Source organism: Pyrgilauda ruficollis, unplaced genomic scaffold (genome assembly GCF_017590135.1).
Source record: "Pyrgilauda ruficollis isolate IOZ18807 unplaced genomic scaffold, ASM1759013v1 scaffold2, whole genome shotgun sequence".
NCBI lineage: Eukaryota > Metazoa > Chordata > Aves > Passeriformes > Passeridae > Pyrgilauda > Pyrgilauda ruficollis.
Window position 1 is genome coordinate 26,682,911 of NW_024519206.1, and position 21,240 is coordinate 26,704,150.

Sequence of the window (21,240 nt, forward strand, 5' to 3'; positions counted from 1 at the left end):
TCTGTTTCAAAGGAAATTAAATAATTGAAAGAAAGAAATGTAATAATGCGACAGAAGGCAGAGTCACTTTGGGTTTAAAAAATAAAGTGAATTAGCAAATTCCTTTTAAGGCACAAATGGGGGTGGATAGAGGATGTGTCCCTTAAAAATCTCTCGCAGACTTCATGTAGTTCTTGCTTAAATGCGTTTGTCTTCTTTCCCATCTGACATGAATTGATGCCTGTTTAGAATCCACCTATACCACCTGAGATTACAGGCCAGCCATGTGAATGAGCATGCATTTAAATGCCAGGGATATGTTGTAACAAACATATACAGATATTAGCATGACTTGGTATTAAGCATATAAACATTTGCTTTGAGACCTGGAGACCAACTCTCATCATGTCTCTGTGCCCAGTTATTTGTCTTATGAGGTGTGTGCGGAAGAGGTTGTCAGATAATGTGGGCCTGATTTTTAGGGATGACAATCAGTTTTATCTTCCAGTGCATTCAGGTGTGATTTTTTTTTTTTTTTTTTTTTTTTTTTTTTTGTTATTATTTTTTTGATGGAGGGAGGGGTGTCCTGGGGAGGATCTCATGAATGGAAGAGAACCTCAAACATAGGGGTAAGCACCTCTTTATTAGAGGCTGAGAAGGTAGGGAATGTTCTTTCAACACCATGAAGGAGCTCCTGATCTTGTGGATCCCAATTCTAGGATAAGGAAGAAATTGGCAACTGTTACTGTTGAACAAGGTATGGATATAACAAAGGCATGGCCACGGGAGCTATCACGTCCCTTTTCTCTACCTCTTCTGCCATGATCCTTAAGACAGTAACTTTTATGATTGGAGAGGGTGAATGACAAACATTAAGACTAAAACCTCCCTGTCTGGATACAACAACCTGATCACACATGTCTGTGTTTGGGGTTTGGAGAGAGAAGCGTGATCTGTTATGTCTCCTTCATGATTCTGCACTGGAAAGGCGTGGAGGTCCCAGTCCCTTGCCTTGTTGCAGTAGCAGTGTCTTAATTTTGTCTGGGTTTGCACTGGGGTCATGTACTTTTAAATCTAGGTTCTGAGGACTCCAACTCATCGTTATCACTTGTATGAAGGGCAAATGGCCACCATCAACAGCAGGTACTATGCATCTACTTCAGCCTGACAGTTCAATATTTCTGTTACACTTCTATATGGATATGCAAAATAAAAAGATTAACATTTCATTTTCCAATCTGATAAAAACAGTTTACTAATTTAATTAACATTTTTTTCTTTTTCTCAAGAGTCATCTAAAAGATACATAAAACTTGAATTTGCAAAAATAACAAGTTTTCTGTTCTCAGTATGGAAGTTGAGAGTAAAATTTTAGGGTTTTTTTATGATCTGAAATACAAGTTTAGCAAACTCTGACACAATCTCATGTGAATGAATATCTGTTGCTGATAAAGAAAGAAAACAGAAGAAGTGGGATGCTTACAGAGTTTCTGTTGGGAGAGTCAGATCCACTTCCAGAACTTCCCTTTTTGGTTTTCTGGGCTAAGGAAGTCCCAAAGCGGAGAGTTTCATACACAGGGTCAACCTTATTTCCACAGGCTGCAACAGAAGGAGCAAAACACGCATCAGTCAATACCTTGAGGATATTCCTGGTCATGTTCCTGCTTAACTTGGAGCAACACCTGCCTCTACCAAGGGGTTAACCTGTATGCTTAGAAACAATTTGAGAGACTATCCTGATAAAAAGTGAGTGTTGAACTTAATGGAATTGCTGTCAATTTTCTGCTGCCTCTCTACTCCCAGAAAGGTCATCCTCCTCTCATCCTGGCTCTTCCATTCTCGGCTATTGCCTTGTCTCTCTTCACCTGCCATTCTCCTTCCCTAATCATCACTGGTGCTACCTCTGTGGTGATAAAGAAGACAGAGTACCAGGAGGTTCTAATCCATGTTTGTCTCCACCAGTGACTTCTTGGATTGCTCTCAACAGTAGCTTTCCCTCATAGCTAGTCACAAAAATAATCTCCACAAAAATGGAAGAGAAATGGATGCCATGAATGGGAAGTAGCAAACTCAGTTCAAACTCGCTTCTACATCCTTCATTCTTAGACCTCAACTTCCCTTGTGACACAAGGATGTGGGCATGTAGAAAATTATACATTTGTAGCACTATGTAGAAGGAGGGAAATTTTAGCCAAAGTACTGAAAAATTTCTATTACTTCTGATAAAAATGATGGGTGCTTTGGAGAAAGAGAAACTTAGATGAAATCCTTGTAATTAATTTTTTTAAACTGCTGACAGTAAGAATGCAAATGTCATCAGACAAGTAGTTTTAAACTGAATGCCTAGTTTTAGATTTGATTTTTTTTGCACTTCTACTCTGCCTGGTTATTGTATTGGTGGTGAAAAATATTTTCCAGAATAAACTTAACTTCTCTGTTTCATAATGTTTCTTTTCAGAAATTTGGTATTACAGTGAGGAAAAAGTGGTCTTTTGTAGTAAAATCAGGCTCCCTGATGAAGGAAAAGATTGGCATGTGACTCCAAGGCTTTGGAATGCTAAACGCTTGCTTTATTAATACTATATTATATTACATTATGCTATATTAAAGAGAGATATTATATTGTATTATATTATGTGTACTTTTAACTACTACTGAGAAACTTGTGACTGTCTCCTGATAGGATACACACACGTGTGGATTTAATTGGTTAATGAATTAAAATACTATTACTAGAATTTAATTACTAAATTTCTTCAGGTAAATAATCTTCTAACACATGCTACATGTTCACAACAGCAGGAGTAGCAAATGAGGTAAGAATTTTTTTGATCATTCTTTTCTCTGCTTCTCTCACAGCTTCTCTCTGTTCAGAGGAAATGTAAATACCACAGTCTTTCAAGTACTCAGACAATGTGTAGACATGATCAATAAGGAAAAATATAAGGCAAGTAATAAATATGGATGAAAAAGGACAGGAACCTAGCAGCATCCCTCAAAAGCTGGACAAGTGATTTGAATGCCCCCTGCTGTTTTGATCTCCCTGTCTTTTATCTGTTTTTTCCCATCTCAGACCCTCATCTCAATATTTCAGTGTTTCTTCATTCCCAAGTTCCTACCTTGATTTCAGGTAGTTGTTATCATAAGCAGGGTAATTGCTAAGAGGTATGCAAACAGGGTTTTGAGTGAAACACACAATGAACACACCCTCTCCTCTTCCAGCTTTGTATCTTTGAAGTGGTCCTTTCCTGAGATGGCAGAAGAGCATCCAGTCACCAAAAGGAGCTGGAGGGTAAAGACCTCAGATGGCTGCTGAGGGTAAAGACCATGGCTGGAAGTCTGCCACTGCTGTTGCAGAGCATTGCCAAGGGAAGACTGAATGGAAAAGCAGACAAAACCTACCAATAGGCATCACTTCTTTGATGCAGCCAAACTGTTCGTGAATGAGTAGCGGTGAGCTGTAGTACCGTCGAAATCCCTTTGGCTGGAGGGAGAAAAAGCAAAAACAAGTGAAGGGCATTGCTTGCCTTGATTGATGAAACAGAAATAGCCTCAGCTCTTTGGTTAATGGTGGAACATTGTGGTGAGGCTGGAAATTTGCCTCCTGTTCTTCAGTCACTGTGAGGTTTAGAGATCAGATGTTTATTTGATTTTTCGCCTAGAATAAAAAACAATTTCCTATATTTATGTGGAAGAAGGGGCTCATTTTCAGCTTTTTTCTTTTGTCTTACACAAAAGCAACACTAATTAATTTCAGCTGAAGTGCTGAATCATTAGAGGTTGTGGGAAGTTTCCCTCTCCTTATCTTCTTATAGAGTCTGAATTTGCATTGTATTGTATTTGTTAAACATGTGACTATTGTTCCCCACCCTAGCCCCAAATCCTCATGTTCCCACATGTGTGAAACCCAAGGAATTTAGAACCTTCCTATAGGTTTTTCTAAGGTTTACTGCTGACTGACTTCAGCTTCCACTGCTTTTTTTTTTTTTTTTTTTTTTTTTTTTTTTTTTTTGGTTTTGTTTTGTTTTGTAAGGTCAAAAAGCACTCCAAGCTGTTACTTGTTACGAGACATACCCAAGATGCCTATACCGCTCTAAAAAAATGTATCTCAGTTCAGGCAAATTCTTAGCACCCAAAATTAATTCCTTCAAGACATTGGAATTTCACAAATGGTCTCTCTAATTTCTAATGTCTGCAGCCTGTGAGAGCTTCTAGTCACAGAGAGAAGTGAGGAAGAAATGAAGAGATGTGCATATTTTCCATATCCTCTGTTCAGTGTACATCAAAACCTGATAGACAACTTCAGGTAATGAGTTGCAGAAAAGACTGAAAAAGACTGAGATGACTGATAATCTTGGAGTCCTAGAGGAATAAACTTCATATTCTTCAGCCTTTGTCTGCCCCCAAGCTAGATTCAAACAGAGCATCAGCATGAGCTCATAAAACTCCTGTGACTTTGCTGACAACTTCCTGATGTAAATTTGGTCTCTTTTTTTTTGTTTTTGTAAACTAGTAACCACAAGAGCTGAGACTGGAATCAAGAAATGCATGAATCAATTAACATGGGATAATATTTGCCTTGTCCAGGGCTTGTCATTCAGCTCTTCACAGACCAGCTTCCTATACCAGAATGCCTCATACTAGAGCTATGATTATGGTTTAGATACATGAAGACATGACTTGGGGATGTAAACAACAATAACTTTCAGCAAACACTCTTGGACAGAAAAGATCTTTCTAGTGAAAGGTGGGGTTTGTAGCACTTTTGAAGTCAGTGCTTGCATTTTCCCATCACTTAACACAGTAAAACTATTTGGTTTTACCTCAGTTGTCTCAAGTGTCTTCAAGTCACAACAAATCTGAGAACATCTGAAACATGAATCTATGTATTATTCACTTTTCATATTCCAATTGGTATTTTCCCAATTTCTTTTTCCAAAAGTAACCAGAAGGTACCATAGTCCCGTAATAGTCAACAAGGTGGGTTAGAATTGTCTCAGACACAGTGTACTGCCATTGCCAATTGTGAGATTTTGCTGCTCAGGAGGCAACCCAGGCACTAAAATGCTGTGTCCCAACAGGGGCAGGCTCCTCCCAGCCTCTCCTGCTGAGAGATTGCTTCAAACTCTGCTGTGTTTTACTGTGAAATATCCCTTGATTTTCTTTTTAAGGTGAATTATGTTTGCTTTTATTCAAGCCCTAGCAGTGGAGAAAACAATAAAACATATTTTGAAGGATTTTTCATTTGTTAAACCCTACTGAAATACTATGATTAATTTATAGCATTCTTTGAGAGATTTACACTACAGCAAACACAGTTGAAATCAAGGTAATTAATTTTGTTAGCTAGCAATTTGTATTCTGTAACTGCATTTTCACATCCACAAAGCAGACCAGATTTGTGCTTAGATTTTGTTTGCATCCTTGTGCAGCAGTAATTGCCCAAATTGACAACAGGGCACCACCTGGCTTCACTTTTCCGCCTCAGTAAAGCGATCTGGTGTGGGTTCTGTTAATGCAGCAGCTAAATGCACACCTGGGGCTCAGGCACACAAAGAAGTAGCTCCAGCCCAAGCTGCCCTGGACTGCTCACTTACCAGCTTGCCCATACAACGCTGCTGCCCGATGCTGTCTGCACACTTGTGGTGGATGCTCATCTTGCACGCCTTGCAGCGCAGTCCGTGCTTAGCGTTTGTCCCTGTGAAACGCACGGCAAAGATTGAATTAGACAAAATCAATAGTTTCCATCCATTTAAACAAGTGACCTGAAAGAACTGATGGGGTCAGTTGCAGTAGAGCAAATACTGACAGCATTCTTTGCCTTACCTGCTTTTAAAAATGCACATTCGTACACCCATTTTCTTTACAGCCTCTCTGTTTTAGGCATTTGTCCCCCAGGCTCTTTCCCAGGCTGTTGCTGCCTTGAGATTTATATTGGATTATGTTCTGCTATATTATAATCTGACCAACAGTGTCTCTGCCTCATGAACACCAAGCAAAACCCCTTCGTTATTTTGAAAGGTCTTGGCATGGCTGTGCATGGCTGAGGGAGCCACTGAAGGAGCACCCAGGCTCTGGAGCAGCTCTGGGGAGCTGGGCCATCAGTGGAGGCCCAGGTTTTGTGGGTGAGAGGTAGCTCCAGGCATGTGTGAGAGGGTTAACCCAGCTCCTTTGCCATTTCCCACCCACAGGCAATCACATCCCTGTTTGTGTGGATTCTTTTTCCTGCGTTGTTGCATGGGATTAGTGTGCTGTGAGGATTTTTTCAGTTATAGTTTCTTTTCAATTACACATGCTCAAAACAATACTGACAATTGCTCCTGGGGACTGCTGCTCTCACCATCCCGAGCCAGTGCTCAGAGGGTGCAGCAAGGGCTCCTTGCATGTCCCTGAGTGGGGCAGTGAGGGTGCAGCGAGTTTGACCATGCTCTCCTCTCTTGTCAGTGGAAAAGTTACGTGTCACAGGTAGCGGAGCTACAGCAGAAATTTTACTTTAAAGAAGCAGAATTCTCTCACTAGGCCAAATGTAGTTCTGTATTAGCTTCAGTGAGCACCTACTCTTAAATGACAGACCCAAGTCTGCTTGCTTCCAGGCAGGAACAGTCACTTTTATTCATACAACCATAACACTTCCTAAACTATGCAGAAGCAGTGATGCTGCAGCAACTCTTTTATCCCCTACAGGACTGTGTAAACGGAACGAGTAAACAACATATCTGTTTGTTGTATCTACTGTGAGAATCAGTACGAAACGAGGTTATAAAGAACCCTAAAAAGTCTTGACATTTTAACCAACCCTCATTAGCCAGACGTGATAAATATTAGTTAGCAGGATCCTGCATCTGAAAGTACTCATTTAGCTCATTGGTTATGTACATGCTGCCAGTTTAATTCAGTGAAGTTCTGCCTCTGAAAGAAGCACTTCAGGTAAGGTTTCATCAAGTTGGTGCCAAAACCCAAGCCTTGTGTTCCACTTTCAGAGCAATAGGTGTCTGAAGTGGCCACTGGCAAGCCAGGTAAGGCTGAGGTAGCCATGGGTTGTTGTAGTGAGCCAGGCTCAGATGTTTCACCTGTGTGCTTCCCTTAGGACAGATAACCAAGATTCTCCCCACTTTCCTATAGAGACTGCTGGAGTGATAGGGACTGAATGGGGTTGAGTGTGGGGTGTGCCCCAGGGACTTCAAGGGAGTGGGGATCAGTGCCTGCTCCCCACTTGTTGCCCCTTTTAGCCACCATTCAGTGTGTGCAGACATCCTTTCTATCCTGTTTTCTGGGGTCTTTTTTCCTAGCAAACACAGGATTCTTAGAAGGACACATGCCTGTTTATTTGTTTCTTTTTCCTGCATGGCTGCACTTGGATTAGGGAGCTGTGAGGATTTTTTCAGTTAGAGTTTCTTTTCAATTACATATGCCCAAACCAATATTGACTTCTGTGGCTTTGTGCTTTTATTACTGATGATGAAATGCTGAATCACCCTTCTTGGTGATCAACAATTGGCACTGAGAAAAGAGTGGCTCCCTCACAGTTTTTCATTATATTTATAGGGCAGAATGAGAAAAGGAAAATTACACCACAGTTGGCCTATGCAACACGTCAGTGCTTACATCGGGTCTAATTCTCCTCTCATGCTGGTCTGTACCAAGTTACTCCTAAGATGTAGCTGTGAAGAGGCAGACAGTCTCACAGTCCTTCCTGCTGACTATGTTATGCTTTTCCAGCCATTTTAATGTTAATTTTACAAGGTGGATGTTGGTCCTTACATGTTATAACCATGTGATCACAGAAGATACACATTTGTCAAAACAATTGTGTGCCCATATGATGTGCAAAATGAATGTGAAGCATCTGAGTTGCTTTCAAGAATCAAACCCCAGCTCTTTCAGAACAGAAGTCTGTGGTCATGTGAAAATGAGTAAGACAATTACAAAAGAACAACACTGTATTTCCAGTGCTGAGTGCCATATTTTTATATCTGAGTAGATGAGTAGTGGCTCCAAAGAGAGGAAAAGTATTTTGGTCACACACTTGAGTCCACAAGAAGACTGTAAATCAAAATGAAATTCCTGTAACTACCAAAAGCTCCAATCTTTGACCCATTTTCAATTCTAACTACTTGGTTTACAGTGGGGCTAGCTTGGAAAAAACTTCCCTGCATCTCCCTGCCTCCCACTGAGGAATAAGTACAGAGCTTGGAGAAGAGTCATTTATGCTGTATTTATGCTTAACCATCATATCTCAAGCTCTGAAAATGGCATTTCTACAAGAAACATTTTTTTTTTTTCCCACAGAATAATTCTTTCTTCAGTTTCTCTTCCCCATTACACTAAATCACTCATAGAGCTATGGCTAAGCTGTTTCAAAACTAGTGCACGCCAGGAATCAGATAACTACATACTAGCAATGTATCTGACCGAAAAGTTTCTGAGATTCAGAAATGAGGCACAATCACAGCTCACATCACAGATAAGAGATTGCATTCAGTACAGGTGTAAATGATACCAGGGTTTGACTCATTGCAACAATTTCTGGCCTCCCATTTATGCACACTTACTGACCTTGCAGATGCCTGAATGGGGCAGGTTTTAGGAGACATCTGGTAGTTTAAAATAGTGAAAAAGCAGGCAGAACATGGATCTTGCAAGGATGCAATTTAAAACTGAGTGAGTACAGTGAGAGTTCCACAGTCATGCACTGTTATAAGAGAGTTATTTCATTATGCCTAAAGTAGTGGCACAGGATATAGCAATGTGTTGAAATATTATTTCCCAATAAATTCCCCTGGAAATCATAAGAAAGTTAGGAATTTGGTCTGGAGAAACATTAAATAATAGAAAATAAGTATTATTAATGACTCATAAAAGTAAAAAAAAAATTGACAATGACAAAGATAGTAACAATAATAGCAATAGCTTCAACACCACAATAGGGCAGACTATTTGAGGATAATTTTCTTTTGTTGCCACAGGGTACCAGACCTTGTTTGAAGTTGAAAGCCTCTCTGTGGCATGCTTATTCCCACTGGGTTAATCTTTCTGTGGATTGAAGCCTAGGGCAGGGAAAGGGTAAGGAGAGAGTTCACATTTGAGCTGGTTACAGCACTGTCTGGAAGCTGCAGTGTTCCAATTAGTGAAGTCTCAGACACTAACACAGTCTCCTCAGGGATATCTGCTGAACACACATTGATGACCTGCAAGCCTGACCATCACTGTCTAGGATGATTCCTGTCCCCTTAAATAGCTGATGGCTTCATTGCAGCCTGCTGTTTATTCCCACCAGCAGATATTCCTTTATACCAACCTTAAAGCAAAGCTGACAGTAGTCACTGCTATGTCTTAGCCCACCTGGAATAATTTCAGTCAGTGGTGGATCAGAAATACAGGAACTAAAGGCTTAACAATTAAGCTCCACTTGGAGTAACCTAACTACTTTTTTCTCTGGTTTTCATTCAAAGGGGGAGTAAACTAACAGCTTTGATAGCTTTGCTATTACCTTCAAAAAGTAATCATCCCTCCTACCTTCTTCTCCAAAAACCCTTACTAAGCTTTCTTAAGTTGGTTGGTAAATACTAAGCAGAACAGAATAAAATTCTGCTCAGTTGCTTTTTGGATGCTCTCTAGGGATGTGATTTTCACTATTTTTATTCAAGGCACACTGCTTCATTCACCAAAGAGAGCAAACATTGTTTGATGAATGGGCAGTTCTATTCAACATTTATTTTCTACTTTCCTCAGTCAGTGTGTGTCTTTAAGCATCATCTCTTGAATCCCATGTTAGCCTTATTCCAAATACAAAGTGATTAATGGCCTCATGACTTTTCTTATGGGCTCACTGTCTTTGTCTCTTGACAAAACTTGGATGAGATGGCTCTCATTTAGGGGAATAAGGGGTAAAACTGTCAGAGGTTGCACTAATATTATTTTGGCCCAGATGCTGGTGTTTAAGTTATAAAAATTGCAAACTCTGAAAGTGGGAGTTCAGAATGGAAATTACTAGACATGTTTACCTGACTTATAGAGTCCATGAACACTTAACATATCCTCTTTGGTGAATGAAGTAGTGTCTATGTAGTTATGAAATTCATACAGAGAAAAAACCACACAGACATTAGAAGAAATATCCTCTGTGTCCTATTCATTAATGTATCAACTATCTCCAAGTCTGTACAGGTTGGTATTCCTTTTTCAAACAAACAAAAGGCAAAACTGACAAAAGAAACAGTATTTCACAGGGAAAAAAAAAAAAAAAAAGAGGAAATTTCAGGCCAGAATACCGAGTAGGTCTTAAATAAACTTACAAATGAGGTTCTGCCCAGTAATTTTCTTCAGATATCAGCTAATGTATCCAGGCACCTAGGTCTGGAAGGATGCATTGTTTTGAGAAGCAGGTCATGTTTAATAACACCTCACTAGAAATACTCTGTGACTGGGTCAGCTCCCATTTGAATATCTAAACTAGTGGCTAGGTTTTCCAGAACAGTCATGGAAAATTGAATCCTAAACTGTTCTGATAATATGACCTTAAATACCACTAAAAGGACACACTGCATCACTTTTGTAAATTTAAATTTTTTTTGGAGGAAGCCTAAATGGAAACAGAACACCTCAATATAGGTGAATGGAAATATTTGGAGGCAGAGAAAGGCAGAGGGAACAGGACAGAATTTGATTCCAACTCTTTTTGTCTGTGTTTCCTTACAAAAGCAGTTTAGTAACTACTGTGCATTTCAGGAAAGCCATATTTTTCCTAAGGAATGGAAATGAGAATCTGCTTGTTACACAGACACAAAGGGAACCTGTATCACCCCTTTGGCCAGCACAGCTGTGGCCACAGCACTGCTGGCTGATGCTTTTTGCCTGTTGTTCCAAGTCTCAACATAAGATTAATAACTGGAGAGGGAGAACAAGCCCCACAGCCTGGAGAAATGTCAAAGAAAACTGCAGATGTTGGTAACAACATGATGTTATACTGACTGTATAAACATAACTATATTAGGCACTTATGCCAAAGTGGGGAAAAAAACCAGAAAGGAGAGGATAAAAATGTTCAGGTCTATAAAAGAGAGAAAGAGGAAGGGAAAGAGACACAGAGAGACTGTCACCTCCAACTAATCTAGCTATGACCCAACCACTATTTTTTTATTATTCCAGCTGAGAGGAACATACCACTCAGAAATTGTTTTGATTTAAAACTTTCAAAAATAAATATATTTTAAATTACATAATTTCCATAGAACTTCAACTTCTGCTGTGGGAGGCTGATAAAAATAATGAGTGTCTTGCCCCTTTCTCCCTAAATGCATTTACAGTTGTCACAGAAATCTTCATCCATGCCAAAGTTTATGGGAAATGGAGAATTTTAAGCAAGCTGGGTCAGTATTGCAGCAGTGAAGAGTTTAGGATGTCACCTTAAAAAGAGGAAATCCCTGAAATTGGACTGGTGCCTCTGCAGTTACCTCTAAGCCTTTGTGCATTCTACTCTCATGCCCCCTTCTTAGTTCTTAATTAATTGGTTTTGTGTAATACCTCTGATGCTGAAAGAGATGACTATTTTTAAAAATTCCTCTGTAGCAGCTTCCTGCCCCTGTGCTGGCTGCTGCTGGACAAGTGCCTCTCCTTCTCCTGCTCTATCTCAATCAAGAGCTGTGGGGAAATCAGAAAATGGCATTTTCTACCAGATCTTTAAAGTTAAAAACCTTGAGCCTAATTCATCCAAACCACTAGGCTGGTTTGTAAGAATGAGCTGGGAAGTCCTTTTCTCACCCTTCCCCAGCCTCCAGCCTCCCTGAGTGCCTCCTGCCACCTTGGGAACTACGCTCTGTCCTAATGCCTGGCATCCTTGTGATTATATTTTTTTAACTGATGCTGCCCCATCACTTTCCCCAGGTGACATTTTGAAGAGTACCGAGGTGCAGACCCTCACCTGTTCATCAGGTGCGCCACAGATCAAAGCCTGAACACAGATTTCCCCAGCCACCCTAGAGGGCTGAACATTGGAAGTCACTGCTATCTGATACCTGATTGAGGCTTTAAATTGATGGACACAGAGTTACTCTTTAGTAATGATTTTTTTTTCTTTATTAAATTGTGGGTTGGATTTTTTTTTACAGTAAAATCTACCAGTTCAAAATGTACAGAGCTTTGGGCATGTTAAATTTATAATTTCTTGGGATGAGGCACATTGTACAGGGATGTCCAACCATATGAGAGGAGGAACCTCTGAATCTGGGAGCAAGCTGCCTGATGCCTTGACTGCCTGAAGTGTCCTGCTCCCCTGAGTTTACCTTGTGCCACTCTAAACCAAACAGGGTGCGGAGAGAAGCTGGAGATTGTATATTTATGTTCTGTAGAGTAGGACTTGATATCTAAGCATGGTACTTATCCTTTCAAATGAATAAATTTTAGATTATATGCCACTTAGAGGTGTAGGTCCATTTGAGTGCCTACCCCAGTTTCTCCATAACAATATCCAATGTTTAAATAGCAAGAAAAGTTGCCTTGCATGTAGGCAGGCTACAAAACAGTGCATAAAATTAGAATTGACTTCCTAGTGGCATAGTTTTCTTTAGAAATGACATGCTGAGAAAAAAATGAGGCAGTAATAGGCAGGTTTTTCTGCAAGACGGTTATAGAGATGAAAAATATCCCTGCTAAAATAAAACCTTTTAAAAATTTGGCCATAAGAATTTTTTTCAAAATGCAATTTTCACATATTCAGCAGCTTTGCTATAAACGTCTATCCCTGAAAGGAAATATCCACCTCTGCACTTCTTAAAATATCATCTCAGGTTTTTGATCATCTAAATGTTAATTAAGATGCTGGAACACCATGGTAAATAAACCAACAGCTATTATTGAAAAAAAGTCCCCATTCCCTAAACACTAAACATGCTAAATCATGTCTAATGTTCTGTGCTCTGAACAAACTGGCACTGATTTATTGATACCTGCTTTTCTAGATAATTCTCAAGATTGATGAACCTGTGCTTACAGATCCTGCTTTGCTGAAAAGGAAAATATTTCAGAGAGGATAGGCATAAACTTGACTGTGTGAGGTGATGGTGACAGAACCAAACAGGACAAGGCAGCATGGAGAAATTAAGCTTGATGTGTTATTTCAAATGAGGACAAGCAGAGATGAATGGCTGGTCTTGGTCTCAGTAGTATTAGTAGACATAGCACCTGAAGTAACTCTTCCTGAGGTGAACATGATGAAAGTCAGATTTCAAACAAGATCAGGTTATTTGCACCTGTGTTCTTACATGTTTTGAAATGAAAAGTCATCAGTTGCAGACTTTTTTTCCCTGTGTTTTCAATGCTTTGAAAAAGCAGTTAAATTTTGTAAGGCAGCTCACATGTGCCAAAACCTTTATCTTCCAAGGGCCTTGTACCATCCAAGGACCTTGTACCATTACAGAGGAGCTGGAAAACAGAAACCAGAAATCTGAAAAAAAACTATGATGTGAAATGAAGACCAGGACTGTGAGCTTGCTGAAAATGTGGGAAAATAATTACAGAACAAAAGAACAGTGTGTCCTCAGCAAAGGGATTTGATGTCCTGTCTTCTCTGCTAATGGATTTTTAACAAATTCTATTGCTTATGTGGCTCCATCGTCATCAGTGGGCTTGAAATGAGAGACTGCTCTTTGACAGAAGATCAGGAAAATCAATTAGAACTATAAGAAGTTTAGTTCCCATTATATATATATATATGTGTGTGTGTGTGTGTGTGTGTGTGTGTATGTATAGCTGGTTGTTCACTGGCCTTCTGCTGTTTCAGACTTACTGAGGGTTTGGGCCCTTTCTTCCTACACTAAAACCACTCCCTCACCAGTGCAAGCTCCCAGCGTTGTTGCAGGTGTGTGTTAGCAAAAACTGGCTGGCAGGGCCTGCAGCAATGGGCCTTGCATGCAAAGTGCTGAAGTGTGACTTACCAGGACAACAATTCCTCTTCCTCTCTCCCTTTTCCATTTTACAGTAGCTAGTGATGGAGATGGGAAATGGAGCAATAGAAGATAACTACATGTGGCTAAAGTCTACTGCTTGGTGAGGATTTGGCCACACACACAGATTTCTGTTCCAAAGCTATTTCTTCCCTTGGATCACACACAGCTAAGGAGGATCTCATCAGAAGTACAGGTGTAATTGACAGCATGATTTGCTTGGACTAGAGGGAATTCATGGCACGACCATAAGTAATTGGCTAGTTACACCATTTTGGTGGGATCAGTTTTCAGGGAAGTTATTCTTACATTTAGTCACAATATGCTTCTACCTTTTGGAATTTTACAACCACGTTTTAAAGCAAAATGTGTTTCAGTTTCTTTTCCACATGGGAAATATACAATCACAGAATCAACTGGTTTGGGAAAGACCTCTGAGATCATCAATCCAACCTATGACCTAACACCACCTCGTCAACGAGACCACAACACTGAAAACTACATCCAGTCTTTCCTTAAACACTTCCAGGAACAGTGACTCCACCACCTGCCTCAGCAGCCCCTTCCAATATCTGTTCCTGTTTTCTGTGAATTTTTCCTGATTTCCAAGCAATGGAAAAACATTCAAGTGAAACCTTTCACACCAAGTGGAGGCTGGGGGGGAGTGAGGGGGGACAGGGTGTTGGTAATTTTTTCCAGAAATTGCTACTGATTTCAGTGAAATCGCACAAGCTGGGCAGTAAAAACACTTCATTTACAATTGTCAAAGAGGCAATCTCAGCCTTCACTGTTATAACCTGAAAGAATTCATTACTTGACAAATTGCAGTACTGGCCTAAAGCACACCTACAGGTACATTTCCATTAGGCACCAATTAATAATTAAATGAATAAGAAAAACTTCTGTCAATTGATTGTACAGAAGTTTATGTAGCTCAGCAAAGTAAAAAGAACATTACCTGCCCAAGGGTCAATCTGGACAGTTAAAAAAATGGGGACATTAAGCTGAAATTTCACTCTATTGCTAAATATTTAAATCATTAATCAAAATCACCAAAGATCTGCTTTTTAAGATTTTGTCAATCAACATGAATAATTCAATGCATCACTCATAAGCTGTCCATATTTAGACAGTATTTGCATTACCTGAATTCACCCTGGATTCCAGTAGGAACCAGCCAAGCCAACACAAACCATAGATTTTCTCATTAACACTTGTGGTTTGGACCAGCATGGCTATTGTCCAAATAGCCATGGTGGTTTGTTGTCCAAAAAAACTTAATTAACATTGACCTTAATTGTGCTACCACTATCAGGGGTAGGGAAGCCCAGAGGGGTAACAAGAGGCTTGGCAGGTATTATCTGTCTGTTGTACAGTTGTACAGTGTACAAAGCTATAACACATAACAAAAGTCCATCAAAGAGCAGATCAATGTGTCAGAAGGTACTGGCACAGAGCTGAATGTCAACACAGGTATTAAGATTTAGGAGCTGTCATAGGCAAAGAACAGGGGAAACTGTGAACAGGAACAGGCAGCAGGTAACTGCTGTGTAAGTGCATGGGTGAATGTGTGAATCTGAGCCCCTGAACTCTCAGGCAAGAGGCTGCTACTTGCAAGCTGCAACCACTATTAGCTGCTGGAAATGCTAATCAAAATATCAAAATATACTCTGACTAAACAGAGTATATCCCAAATCCTGCAATTAATAAAGAGACAGGAGACCAGAGCACTGGTCAAAAGGCTGATCATGTGCTGTTCTTATGCACATACATTATTTAGACTGGAGGAACTGTGACCCTGGTTTCCAGAAAGAAGATTTGGTGCCAAGAGTTCCTGAAAGAAAGAAGTGTTTTCAGAAAGAAGAAGGGGCACAAAGGTAAAGATCCTGGCCTGGGGAGGGATCTGGGAAATGCAGGAAGATCCTGAAGATGAAGAAGCCATGGATATCAATGTTGTATATCAGTGCTGGACATTCAGTGATGGACATCAATGCCAGGGGATGCCCAGGAGCTGTGCTTGAGATCACAGCAGGAATAAAAAATCACTTTCTGCCCCAATGTCACTAGTAGTGGCCCCTCCATGCAGGGAAGGGGACACTTAGGGAATGAAAGGCTGGTGGGGAGGGAGGAAGTTAGTGTAAGAAAAAATAAATAGGGTAACATCTGTAATGTCAGTGTTTCTTCAATAAAACCCGGTGCCCAGATGCTCTCCACACTGGAATTTTTTACAGTGTAATAAACACTGCAAGACAGACAATGTCTCACCTTGCTGCTGTAAGCAGATGTTCTAACCTGAGAGAATTCATTACTTGACACATAGCAGTACTGGCCTAAAGCACACCTGCAGTTCCATGTGGCATCAATTACTATTTAAGTGAGTAAGAAAAGCTTCTGTCAAATGATGGACACAGACAACTCCCTGCATGTTATAAAGTAAACTACAATGAAGTCACAATTTGCAATTACATGCCATTTTTAACTGAGTATGTCTTCAGAATTAAAAACATCCTTCAGTGTACAAGATAAACTTATGTCAAGGGGGAAAACATATTATGTATATCTGTATATCTGGAAAACTAAAATTTCAGCAGTTCAGAGAAGAGCATTAGTGAAGTTGCGGTAACTTGCATTCCTATTACCAAAGGAGGAAAACATGCGATGATCCATGTGAGCCGCAAGGATCACTGCTCTCTGAGACATCCTTCTATATTAAGGACAGCAACAAGCAAATGTGGGTAGGCATTTTACTCTACATGATGGCAGAGTGCTATTTCTTGCAGAAGCATTTCTGTTAAGTGCCTCATTTTAAGATTTCTGCAACTCAGAGTTAGGTAAAGCTTCTAATAATTTTGCTTCTGGATGATGCTTTTGTCAGCTATTCAGCATTGTAATTATCCACATAACAGTCACACTCTGGTAGATAAGGACTCTAAAGAGAAAAATAATAGTTTTATAAGAAGGTCAGCTTGAAAGAAGATGCACTTAATTTGCTTATCTGTAAACACCCGGTATCCCATGTGAGCTCTGGAAAAGTACATGACAGGACGTAAAGACCTCACTAGCATTCTGCTTCATCCCTTGGCCTTTAAAAAACCTTGAGCTTGCCATTATGTTCTTCACTAGAGCTGATATCAGGAGCAATGGTACCGGGAAACTACTCACTACTGAATAGGGTGTTTGGTGGTTTTAATGTATTTTTTGGTTAAAAATCACCATGGCTAACATAATATTAAAATATTAATTGTAGATGTTCTAGAAATGCTTATTGTTTTCCATCTAATTAAACAGCAAATGTTGGTCAACAGTTTTAAAGTCTCTTTTGACTGAGGATTAACTGCACTTTCGTATTAATAGCAATTTCCCCCAAATTAAAGTGAGCTTGAAAATTATCTAGTGTGAAACGTGTTTGATGCTGTTCAAGGACAAATTAGAATTTAAAATATATTTCCACCCTCTTTTCTCAGCTAAGCAGTTCCTGATTATCCAATTTACTGATAACATTCTTGCCTCATCTCAGAGGAAGAAGCCCTCCCAGAGGATAAACAATCTAAATATTTTCTTTTCAATATTTGCTTTAAAGCATGTTTAACTCTTTGTTAAAAGAGAAAAGTAATGATTTGGTGCAGGGATAATATGTGGCCCCCTGTAGCTTTTCTACAAATGTGGGACGGTATGAATTGGATATTTTTTGCCATGTTTATCAAAAATAGGAGTAGAAGTAGATTGAGCACATCTATACTGCACATACCGTATGTGTTTCTACGTCTTCACTTCTGTTTATTCCCACTTTATTTATTCTAACAGAGAGAATGTCCACTGCTGGGAAATTTTGGAGAGTCCAGATGATATTACCTATACCTGACTGGTCTATAACTAACAGTTAAATGCATACTGCACAGTTTGGGTGAATTAGTACTTCATATTTCCAGAAGGTTTTTGTTTGGCCCTTCTTACAGGGCTCCACTCAGGAGTGGGAAGGTCTATGCTTATGGAGAGTTATTAATTCAAGAAAACAAGAAAGGGATTGTAGGATAAGCCAGGTTCAATTTCAATCTAATAGGATAAAATTATTATTTTACACCAATTTTTAGCAGATGTGTGTTAAAAAAATACAATGTTTTTGTTTGCCCTAAACCTTAGCACGGCAGACAGAGATGATTTAAGCAATTCTCACTCACACTGACTCTCAAAAGTGCCAGAAGATTTAGGTGCCCAGAGCCATTCATTGTTGTCAGCTGGAATGAAGCATCCTAAATCCAGGAGAAAATTTAGTGTAGGGAAGGAGGAGGTAGAGGCAGGAATTGTAGATCATTTAGTAATATATGGGATGGCACCTGGTAGCATTTATTGAAAAGGTTACCCAATGCCCTTTTTCAATGAATCACAGAGTGACTGGGTTTGGAAATGACATCTGAAGATCATCTAGTCTGATCTCCTGCTGAATCAGGTTCTACTAGACAGGTTGCAAGGAAATGGCCAGGTGGGCCTTGAACATCTCTGTAACATGAAACCCCACAACTTCTCTGGACAACCTGGTCCAGTGCTCGGTAATTCTCACAGGAAACAAGTTCTTCCTCATTTTCAGATGGATCTTCCTGTTTCCGTTTGTGCCTGTTGTTCCTTGTTCTCTTCCAGGGCACTGCTGAGCCTGGCTTCATCCTCTTGCAAAACCCCTTCAGGTACTTACACACATTGAGATCCCCTCGCACATGTCGTCATTTGAGGCTGAACAACCACAGCTCCTTTAGCCTGTCCTCTAAGTGAGGTTCTCCAAGCTCCCAATCATCTTTGCAGCCATCCACTGGACCTGCTCCAGGAGCTCCATGTACCTCTTGCCCAGGGAGCCCAGAACTTGACACAGCACTCCAGATGAGGCCTCACCAGGGCAGGATCACCTCCCTCAGCCTGCTGGCAAAGATCTTCCTAATGCACTCCAGGATACTACTGCCCTTCTTGGTCGCAAGGACACTGCTGGCTCTTGGACAGCTTGTTGTCCCCTGGGACCCGCAGAGCTGCTTTCCAGCAGGTTAGCTCCCAGCCTGCACTGGTGCTTGGGATTATTCCTCTCCAGGTGCAGGACCCTGCATTTAGTTCTGTGGAATTTCTGGAGCTTCCCATCCGTACAACTCTCCAGGCTGACCAGGTCTCACTGGATGTCAGCAGAGGACTCTGGGGTATCAGCCACTCCTCCTGGTTTTGTAATGTCAGTGAATTTGCTGAGGATGCATCCGTCCCTTCATCCAGGTCATGGACGGATGTGTTGCACAAGACTGGACCTGGTCACAACTCCTGGGGAACATCACTAGCAATGAACCTCCAACTGGACTCTCTGTCTCTACTGTTCAACCAGTTCTCAATCGATATTAACGTCCACTCATCCAACACTTAAGTTTGCCTACAAGGATGTTATGTGAGACAGTGTCAAAAGCCTTGCTGAAGTCAAAGTAGTAAATATCCACCACTCTCCCCTCACCTACCCAGCCAGCCATGCCATCATAGAAAGCTATCAGGTTGGTCAGAAATGATTTTATGATATTTCCTCACAAATGAAAAAAAAATGGTGCTAGTAAAGGTTCCTTTCAATAGGAAAACTCTTACTAATAAACAAAACAAATTTATACTGCAGTAGTAATGCTGTGTCTGGAGAATAGAAGTGGGAAGGCTTGGCTGTGACTATACAAACCCTGTTCCAGGTGTATGTCCCGCTTGCTGGAAGCTCTTCACCCTTCAATAGAGGGGACAACTCTGTTCTGATGAAGTGGCAGCATGAATCTCTTCCCTCAAGGTCATCTGTGTTGGGAGATGCTAGAGAGACTAGGAAGAGTGGAGGGCAGGACTGAATGAATAACATTATTTTTTGCCTTCATCCTGCAATATAAATAAAAATGCCTCTTTTTGGTTTTGTTTTTTCCAAGATCTCTGTCCAAAGAGCCTTCCAAACTACCATAGCCTTGGAAAATGCCAGTTACAGTCATGTTTCCAGGAGTACGTGTACATTGTCTTGCTGCCAAAAAGTGGTGATCAATCTGTGACCATTTACTGCACCTTTGTCTACCTGGATTAAGCTGGATATAGGCAGGTTTGGACCAAACCAGAAAGCCTACTTCATGAAATGAGGCAGCAAGCTTAAAAACAGTCAAGCATATTTTTTAAGAGAGAGCTGATCAGACTGGAGGCAGAAAGCACTGTGTCATAGTTCCTGTGAAATTTTTCTATATTTAATAAACATCCACATAAATTACAGTTATATAAACACTTCCTCTAACCATGGAGTTTTTCCAGTACTTATTAGTCGCAGTTACTGATAGTCTAAGAGAAGAAGTTCAAAAGCAGAATCCAACAGAAAAAGGGAACCATAGCTTCAATCTAGATCTCTTTCTTTCCTTTATTCCTGCATTTGAAAAGCTTGCCCAATTTATCAACTTTACCCTCACTTTCTGGAGGATTTTACAATACAGCTTTGGGGATGAAAGTGGTTGAAAGTTCTAGTGGCCACAACTGCACAGTGAAATAAAGAAATACAGGTTGCTTCTAAAAGATGAAGTGAGAAAGAATTATTCATGGTACTTTTTTGGCTGTCTGAACCTTCAGAATGACTGGCTAAATCAGAACAGACGGTGGTAGGAGTGAGTCAGTTCTGAAGGGATAACACAATTTCACTGCTTAAGCACTATTGATTAATAGACTGAAAGGAAGCTACACTACAGCTATATTTTGGTTTTATCTTTTTAACTTGTTTATTTGTTTTCCACAGGTTTTTTTAACTGCAATCTGGTTAGTTCCCTGAGAGGACAGGTACTGAGTTATCCAGAGCTGCAAAGGTCCAGAGAATCTGCATCCAAACCAGAAACCCAGCTGCCTTGAGAACACCTATTAATGCATATATGTCAGGGGTGGTATAACCCAGAAGGACCCGGTTCTGACCATTACTGGACATTGCACACCACAATTTTTTCTGGTCTTCCTGCAAGTTTGTTTCAGGAAAACCTGCTCTAACAGGTATGCCAAAAAAACCCCCAGGTGTTTGATTAACATCCTCTGCCATAGTTAAGGCTAACAATGCAGTGAAACAGTTACATATACCTTGGAAACACAAAGAAAGATACAATATAAACAAGAAAATATTTCTTTAAAACACAGCTTTGAAATATTGACTTTAAAGTAATATATTTTTAAAAGCAAAGTGCTTTATTTTTTTGCTGCATTACTTATATTTGACTTAGATGGGAATACATTAATTGCATGTAATATGCTTGGAATATGTGGAAAATAACATTTTTTCCATGTGAATCAGCACAGGAAATGATCTGCAAATGAGTAA

At 40.1% G+C, this 21,240-nt stretch overlaps 1 protein-coding gene across 1 annotated transcript in view; it reads right to left on the bottom strand.

Annotated features, from left to right (window-relative positions):
* Positions 1-21,240, bottom strand: part of STAC (SH3 and cysteine rich domain) — a 72,980-nt gene that overhangs the window by 23,793 nt on the left and 27,947 nt on the right. Inside the window, exons 3-5 of the mRNA XM_041466835.1 lie at positions 5,577-5,677; positions 3,382-3,463; positions 1,463-1,578 (exon numbers count right to left, since the gene is read on the bottom strand). Of these exons, the coding sequence (XP_041322769.1) occupies positions 1,463-1,578; positions 3,382-3,463; positions 5,577-5,677 (299 nt within the window). The remainder of the gene's footprint in view (positions 1-1,462; positions 1,579-3,381; positions 3,464-5,576; positions 5,678-21,240) is intronic.